Here is an 8,270-nt window from a genome sequence, read left to right as displayed (position 1 = left end):
CTGGCCAAGGGAGTAGCGGTGCCGCGGCGCAAAAGAATTCTGGGCTCAGATCAAAGGCTCTGATTACCAATTGTGACGACCGATCGGTTGGATTTGATCGCACAAAGAGGAATTTGGGGACGAGGAGAGGAAGGCGACGAGCGGAGGTAGGAGAAAGGGGATGAGATTCAGATTGTGAGCGTTTATCTTGCTGATCTGTCTCACGAGATCCAGGTGTTTAATACATACACGCACCCCGGCCACAGCGGCCCACTGGGCTCAGCCCAAACTCATACTTGACCCTTTCTCCCTCAGAGTCCACTGCTCAGGATGGCCCATCTAAGAGATAACACCGTAGAAATCGCCTGAGGTACCCAGAAGCTCCCATCAGAAACGCTCGTCAAGCGCAACTGGTTCGTCCGTCGTCGCGTACCGAATCTCCACCACCCCCCCCCCCCCCCCCCCCCGCGCCGCCGCAGCCACCGCCTCCGCCGTCGACGATGGGTCTCTGGGATGCCATGTACCGCGTGGTCATGCGCCGTAACGGCGTGTACGTCACCTTCGTCGTCGCCGGCGCCTTCGCTGGCGAGCGGGTAACCCCTCCCTTCCCGATCCCCATCTTCAGATCTGCGCGTCCTCCTGCGCTGTTCGATTCGGCCTCGTAATCTCTTGGGTTTGATTTGGCTGCAGCTGGTGGACTACGGCGTCAACAAGGTCTGGGAGATGAACAACGTCGGGGTAATATTCTCTCTCCAGGGCCTTCCCATCGTTTGTTCGTTTGACCTTTCGTGATCCGTGGGATACTAGATCTTGCATCTCCGATTCGGGTAGTACGGGACAGAGTCCACATTCTTATGATCAGAGACATGTTTCTCGTAATTTTGTTGGCTTTCAAGATCAAATAGGAATAATGCTGTGTGGTTATTGTTTCTCCTGCGAAATGAGGGCATTTCATACTTCTGTTGATTTACTTTATTTGAAGTGTGAGTTTCACCTGCAAGGATATCTAGTTTGTGTTTGATCTTTGCCGGATCAACCAAGCGGTTAAGAAAATTCAATTAGGTTTCTAATTTCTTCTGAAAATCGCATTGAAGGTTGTATGCTCTGCCAATTCTTCATTCCGAGGTCAGGGTTTTCTTATGTTCTTTGTGATCTTGTAACACTGAGCAAAAATGAGTATAGGTTGAGTAGGCACAGCATTTCATACTCGTTAAATGCATGATTTCTCTGCATGTGGATACTTATATGTTATTTTGCGTGTAAACTCTCCAATAATTTCTTGACAATGTGGAATGCCTTGGTGATACATTGTAAATAGCTAAATTCAGCTGACTATGTAATCGGGTATTGTGTGTAATGATCATATTTGATTGTAGGGCTTTTAATAGTGTCCTGGACCACATATCATATATATTCTTGTCACGTATGATTAACAATTTGGGTGAGAGGAATGCATATTCCATGCAGATATACATATCGTATAGCATATTGACTGACGATACATAATAGATGAGTTTGACTCACAAATGTATTCATAGCTTTTACAATCACCGAAGAACAACTATATTGATGCATATTCGCCATGTGTAGGCACAACATCCTTTGCACAGTTTTTTCGATTACCATATATGCTAACTAATCTTTCTTTTATGTCCTTGCATGCTCTTGTATGCTTGTTTCACACTCATGTAGTAGTAGAATATAAGAAGTTTTTTTAGTAACTAGTAACCTAACACAACATCATATTATACCAATTAGCAAACCTTCCGCAGTTCTCTCTTAAACTCCCGTTAGCCTATATTTCTTACTGTGAACTGCATCTTCTGATTCTGTGTACTTTCAATAGTTCATATGCGCACAGTCTCTTGTATATACTTCTACAATGCCGTGGAAACGAGTGCCTACACATTTTAGCTTAGCACAGGATGATGGTCTATCTTTTACAGAATACTTGTTGATTGTTGCTGTATTTTGGTTAAGCAACCTCATTGTTCACTCATTGAGTATGATTGTGCACAACTTTGTATTGCTCAATTAATGCATATGCTAAATGCTTCAAATGCTGAGGCCACATGGCTTATAATTCGTCATTCTTTGGAAATGCAGAAACGGTATCAAGACATATCAGTTCTGGGGCAAAGGCCGGTTGAGGAGTGAAGACATTGAAGCCCAGATTTCCCATGATCTTTTAAGTGAAATTAGGCACCTTATAAAGCTCCATGTTTTGGCATTTTCTTTTGGCACAATAATATTGTAAAACTCTCTTGCTGGGTGTTACTCACTCCCTTTGAGCACTATGGTACCAATCTGTTCCACAGTGAAGTGATTGCTATGTCTGGTCGCTCTGGAACCAGTTCAATACTATCCAAATTATGAATTGGACTTCTTTCTAATGTCTCATATGTAATTGGCATGCTGTTTCTCGTCTCTTTTGGACAAGCTAATGAATATTTGGTTGATATATACTCCCTCCGTCCTGAAATACTTGTCGAAGAAATGGTTAAAATTGGATGTATCTATAACTAGAATACGTCTAAATTCATTCATTTCTCCGACAAGTATTTCGGGATGGAGGGAGTATTTTTCCTTGCATTCATCTGAAGGAGAGTGTGCTGTGGTTGTTGGCAACATTCTCAACTCTCAACCCTTTGACATCCATTGTTGCAACTTGATATGATCATGCCTTGCATGATAATCTTATCGACAACAAGTTTGATGTTTCAATTAAAGGCACATGAATTCCTTATTTGTTGGACAGATCTGAAGGATTGGAGTATCACCAAAGAACTAGCCATGGACAAGGGCGCGTGGAAGCTTGCTATCCATGTGCCAGAACCTTGAGTTGATCGCGATATATTATGGGTTTCACCTCTAGTGTACCCAAATTGTTTGAGACTATAGGCTTTGTTGTTGTTGAATTCCTTATTATGCGCACGTCTATTATTTAGTCACTCCTGGGCCCCGAATGTACTCCAGTTTTGCTGGCAAATAGATTCAGCATCTCTTTTTCCTTGCATGCTTGGTATCATCTGTGGCGAGTTGCGTGTCCTTTGTCTCAACTCTTTGACATGCATTTTCAATAACTTGATATGCTCCTGAACCTGATTCAGCTGATGAACCATCATATTTCAGTTCGCATTTCTGCTCATGCACACAAATTCGTCATTTGGCGGACCCGAAGTATACTTAGGTTTGCCTGGCAGGATTTTCTGCGGTTTTCAGCGCAGACCTAATGTTGCGGTTCTTCAAAACAAAATTCCAAATCATAGCAAAATCCGTTGTAGTCTAGGTGGTTAGGATACTCGGCTCTCACCCAAGAGATCTGGGTTCAAGTCCCGGCGACGGAATTTTTGGTAAATAAATTAGCCGTTTTTGAGCGAGACACCTTAAATTATCTGTTTTTAAGGAGAAACCTTCGTTTTTGCCATTCATCATTCATCAGTGTGCGAGGCAGGCCCACGGCTGTCTAAGGCTAGCCATGCACTAATCTATCAAACCAGTAACTAGCCTGTTCATACAGAGATGTCAAGACCAAATGTGTCACCCGCATTCTGAAGCCATGTTGACATCTAGATGGGAGGCGCCGTGGTGAGTGCCCCCCTAATTCATGACACTATCACCGGGGTCCTAGGATTACAAGAGTCCTAGCCATGCACTAATCTTCCAAATCAGTAACTAGCCTGCTCATACAGAGATGTCAAGACCAGATGTGTCACAGGCATTCTGAAGCCATGTCGACATCTAGATGGGAGGCGCCATGGTGAGTGCCCCCTAATCCGTGACACCATCACCGGGGTCCTAGGATTACAAGAGTCCTAATCGGCTGCGTCGGTGGACGGGGTACTCTACGGATATTGACTACTTGTCTTGAACGTCAAGGCTTCCATAATCTTCTTCGTAGCGTGTCATGGGTTGCCCAAAATGGCCCAGGATGGAACCGACCTAGGGGTCCTTAGCCCGACCCACCAGATCAGGAACCGACGTGGTGAAATACCCTTGGACTGGGACACCATCACTATGCAAGAGAGCAGACGATGTCATGAAAGCGGGAGCTCTCTCAGTATTCCGGTCGGTGGAGCTACTGATGGGTGCATGTAGGCTCGAAACCGAGGGGCGTTAAACGACACATGAAGGGATAGCCGACGATAAATGATTCATCATGTTGGATTTGAATACCATAGATCCAGTGGCGCAAGAATTTGAGATGACAGATGAATGGTGATCATACATTCCAGGGCCTGCCGGGGCAAGGGAAGGTGCACGCCGGAGAGGGGACAACACACACGAGAGAGCAGAGGACAGTGCACATGCCAGAGAAGGTACAGTCCACATGCCAGCAACATGTGATTTGCATGTGTCGCCGGTTAAATGCATTTGTTCAAGCAACTTGTTAAATTATTTTTTGCATGATTGCTTTTGAAATGAAGTGATAACACGTCTGGTTTTGGAGTCAATCAAAGTTTCTGAATGAGAAAACATAAAATATATTATGAAGGCTGAGATATGGTGACTTTGCGCTCCATATGCAACATATAACGACTCTTGTAGAGTTTCTTTTAGTTGCAATTTTCTTTATTAAACCCCACCCCCACCTCACCCCACACACACTATTGTAAGATGTTTAAAGTTCTAGTTTCTCTCGAGTTAAGCTAGTCTGGAATAGTGTGTATTCAAAACTTTTGAAAGCTGTTTGAAAACTTGACATGTGGGAGACATTTGAAACAGTTTTCTGTTCAAAAATTTAAATTTTTTAAAGCTACACATGCTAGAGACACGAATTATGACCAGGACGACATCCATATATGGGCCAAAAAGAAGATCCTTGTTGGACAAAAAAAAAACCCTAGTTAATATACACCACAAGCATCCGTATGGGAAGAAAAGATTCCATAGGATCAGATGCTTGCTCCACGGGAAAGAAGAAAGAAAAGATGCTTGCTGTCGAGGAAAATGCAGGTTTTCTTCGGAAGCTGAAAATGCATGTACCAGGGCATCTCCAACGCTGACCCGTAAATTTGTTTCGGTATTTGTCCGTGAGTAGGGGATTAGTATGCGGACACGAATGCGGGAGCCGGCCATCCAACACATCATGCATACATTTTAACCATTATTTGAACTGACCGGACGAAACGTAATTCATACAAACACGGCGGATTTCATACAAACCGGACGACATTCATTACATTTCGAACATTTTTCATATAAACCAGAGAAGATTCATTACATTTTAAATATAAACCATACTAAACCCTACTCTAAACCTAACCTAAATGATCACCGACAACCGTTTCCCAAGTCTGGCCATGAGCCCCGAGAACTGAAGCTCTGGCTCTTGCCTTCGCCTTCTTCAGTTCCGCCTAGGCCTAGGCGCTCTCCAGCTCCACCTCCGTAACCTCGGCCTCCAGAGCCCTGGGAAGTGAAGTTGTCCACCTCCACATCGACGCCAAGCGGCTAATAGGCCGAGGATGTTCGGTCCATCAAGTTTGGCTTCAACGGGAGGGGAGGAATGGTGGCCCTCTTGGGACCCGAGTGGCGGCGACCTACCATGCAATACTCTTCCTTGCTGCCGGCAGCGCCTGCAGACATGCTAGCTTCATGGCCGTGGCGGGCGCGGCCGGGCGGAGTTGTGATGTCCTTCTCGTTGTCGCTCTTGCCCCACACCTCATCCGCCGCTTCGGCAAAACTCCCTGCAGGCGGCCTCCAATTCCGCCTGATGGAGGCGGTACCGCCAGCGGTCGCGGCGGATGTTGCAGATGAAGCGGTAGGAGTCGACCAACGCCTCATGCTCTGCCACGTCCACACCCGACACGATGGCCATGCCAGTGGCAAGTTGCACCTCCGCCTGCCGGTGCTCCTAGAGGAGGCCGAGGTTGTAGGCCTGGTCGGCCTGCGCGTGTTGAAACTTGGCCTCCTGCTCCTCCCGCAGCATGTCCGTGTAGTGCGCACGGGCCTCGCAGATGGTGAGGCCGACATGCACCGGCGAGGTGGGTGGCGCCAGATCGTCCTCCATTGCAGCGGCGACGACCTTCGTCTGCTGGCCGACCTGCCAGCCGGCAGCAATGACGGCCATCTTCTTCTTCTGCTCCGACGAGAGTCTGTCCTAGAGGGCTTTGAAGCGCGAGGAGGCCATGGTGGACTGGTGCGGAGAGGAGAAAGGGACCGGAGGATGATGACTGCGGCTATGGTCAGGGCTAGAGTTTATATAGCGGGCGGATGGCAATGGTGCATGGCAGACAGACGAACGAGTGGCGTCGGAGTAGGTTCCTCGGCAAACCGCGTTTCATTAATGTAGGGTGACATACAACCGTGGTGTCGTTTAAACGCGGAGCAGTCGCATGCACTGGGAAGCAGCGCGAGCGACGCTCTCTCAACCAGCGTGCCGCTTCAATGCCGGTAGAAGTGAGAGGCCGCGTCCGCTCTAGTCGAGCATGAATGCGGCACTGACGCTCTGAAGCGGCGGCAGGAAGCGCGCGCGAGCGAAGGAGGGAGTTTGGGTGGGCCAGGGCAGTCAGAAACGGACGTGGTAGCGAATGGACGCCCGTATAGCCCTCCACTTTATCTTTGGTTTGCAGAAAAAAATGTGTCTAGACCACCAAATGAATCAATACAAATCTGTGTTGAATGACAGAACACGCCCAAGCAGTGTGGTTCAGACGTATGTGCATGGAAGATGCCCTTAACCCAGCGGCATATATGTATATGTGATCACTAGCTACCCTTCCATCACCTCATTCAGCAGATGAGATGCTTGGTAGCGAAACGTCTAGTCTCCTCCATGGCCCCGTGGCGTTCAAGGACGCCGACGACGGCACCATCCCAGTGCACCCTCCCCGCCGCCGTCGCGTCCCTCCCGACGAACCAGAACCATGCTAGCAACAGCAAGCTGAAGCGGCGCTGCTACCAGGGCGTGTGGGTGCGAGAGGAGTGGGCACCAGGCATCATGGCCATGCAGCGCAGCTTCGCGGCGCGCCCCGGCGACGTGGTTCTTGCGAGCGTTCCCAAGAGCGGCACCACGTGGCTCAAGGCCTTGACGTTCGCCACGATGGCCCGCGCCGCGTGCCCGCCGGCTAGCCCCGCCCACCCGCTCCGCCGCCTCAACCCACACGACTGCGTGCCTCTCGTGGACAGGCTCTTCGCCGTCGGCCGCGACGCTGTGCTGGACGCGCTGCCCTCGCCGAGGCTCATGTGCACGCACATGCCGCTGTCGGTGCTGCCGCCGTCCATCTCCGGAGGACCCCACTGCAAAATCGTCTACATTTGCAGGTAGTGTTGTTGTATTAATTATCTAATTTAGTGGGATATAGTATAACATAAAGGACATAAAAGAATACAATCCAGATCTTAAATCATAACAGATTTTATTCCAGCTCTCCTTGTGAATGATGCAAGCCCTTGCTAAACCTTGAAATAAAGTAAGCCATGATAACGTTTTTCCTTAAAAAAGTAGATGACATCGTAGGCTCGTTGGCAGGGATCCAAAGGACATGGTGGTATCGTTGTGGCACTTCGTCAATCGTGCTCAACCTGACATATCGCTCCAAGAGATGTTCGAGACTGTCTGTGAGGGCACAAGTAACGGCGGGCCATTTTGGGATCACATCCTCGGATACTGGAGGGCAAGCAATGCAGAGCCAAGCAGAGTGCTTTTCCTGACCTACGAGCAGATGCTTCAGGATCCGCTCGACAAAGTCAGGAAGCTAGCTCAGTTCCTTGGGAGGCCATTCTCTGACACAGAGGAGGAGGCCGGTGTCGTTGCAGAGATTGTTCAGCTCTGCAGCTTGGAGAATCTGAAAAATTTAGAGGCGAACAAGAAAGGCTCCCAAGGAGTGTTCTTCAAGTTCTCGCATGACTCCTATTTCAGGAATGGGGTGGTGGGAGACTGGGTGAACCACTTGACACCTGAGATGGCTAAACGTCTGGATGCGATATGCAAGGAGAAGTTTCGTGGGTCAGGCTTCACTTTCTAGTGATGCTAGTTACACTGGCGGAGCTTGACTGCAATGTCAGGGGGGCCAGAAGCAAAGTATACATGTTTATAGGGGCTAATGAGAATACTTTGTTCTAATTATGCCACCCTAAAAGAAATTCTTCAGGAATTTGTGTTGGGCTGGGGGGGGGGGGGGGGGGGGGGGCACAGCCCCCTCAGCTATACACATAGCTCCGCCACTGGCTAGTTAGTCTTCTCTTCTGCAATGGCGTTGTTCCCGATGTTATGTTTTTTTTATGTTGATTGTGCTATGAATAAATTGTTCTCTGCACTATTGTAGTCTTTCATATCGTACTGCTATTCC

General features: G+C 48.3%; 2 protein-coding genes and 1 non-coding gene across 3 annotated transcripts; all 3 read left to right on the top strand.

Moving 5' to 3' along the window:
• The first annotated feature begins 400 nt into the window (after positions 1 to 400).
• LOC123181940 (cytochrome b-c1 complex subunit 9, mitochondrial) lies at positions 401 to 2,372 on the top strand. The gene is made up of 3 exons (XM_044594357.1): positions 401 to 572; positions 670 to 717; positions 2,086 to 2,372. The coding sequence occupies exons 1-3, from the start codon at positions 480 to 482 to the stop codon at positions 2,134 to 2,136; spliced, it is 192 nt and encodes a 63-aa protein (XP_044450292.1). The 5' UTR covers positions 401 to 479; the 3' UTR covers positions 2,137 to 2,372.
• An 881-nt stretch (positions 2,373 to 3,253) lies between these two features.
• On the top strand, positions 3,254 to 3,326 carry TRNAE-CUC (transfer RNA glutamic acid (anticodon CUC)). Its single transcript has one exon. It is a non-coding gene; the product is annotated as a tRNA-Glu (tRNA).
• A 3,376-nt stretch (positions 3,327 to 6,702) lies between these two features.
• Positions 6,703 to 8,050, top strand: LOC123169750 (cytosolic sulfotransferase 5). The gene is made up of 2 exons (XM_044587621.1): positions 6,703 to 7,242; positions 7,451 to 8,050. Exons 1-2 carry the CDS (start codon positions 6,719 to 6,721, stop codon positions 7,944 to 7,946), a joined length of 1,020 nt encoding a protein of 339 aa, XP_044443556.1. The 5' UTR covers positions 6,703 to 6,718; the 3' UTR covers positions 7,947 to 8,050.
• The last annotated feature ends 220 nt before the right edge of the window (positions 8,051 to 8,270 follow it).

The sequence above is a fragment of the Triticum aestivum genome, chromosome 1D, assembly GCF_018294505.1.
Source record: "Triticum aestivum cultivar Chinese Spring chromosome 1D, IWGSC CS RefSeq v2.1, whole genome shotgun sequence".
NCBI lineage: Eukaryota > Viridiplantae > Streptophyta > Magnoliopsida > Poales > Poaceae > Triticum > Triticum aestivum.
The sequence above is the reverse complement of the archived record's forward strand: the minus strand, read 5'-3'. Positions and strand labels throughout refer to the sequence as shown.

Excerpts from the sequence above, each read along its gene's own strand:
- LOC123181940 (XM_044594357.1), top strand. The coding sequence starts at position 480 with ATGGGTCTCTGGGATGCCATGTACCGCGTGGTCATGCGCCGTAACGGC. Across the intron at positions 573-669 it reads GCGCCTTCGCTGGCGAGCGG|CTGGTGGACTACGGCGTCAA; the intron begins GTAACCCCTCCC and ends ATTTGGCTGCAG. Across the intron at positions 718-2,085 it reads GGGAGATGAACAACGTCGGG|AAACGGTATCAAGACATATC; the intron begins GTAATATTCTCT and ends TTGGAAATGCAG.
- LOC123169750 (XM_044587621.1), top strand. The coding sequence starts at position 6,719 with ATGAGATGCTTGGTAGCGAAACGTCTAGTCTCCTCCATGGCCCCGTGG. Across the intron at positions 7,243-7,450 it reads AAAATCGTCTACATTTGCAG|GGATCCAAAGGACATGGTGG; the intron begins GTAGTGTTGTTG and ends GCTCGTTGGCAG.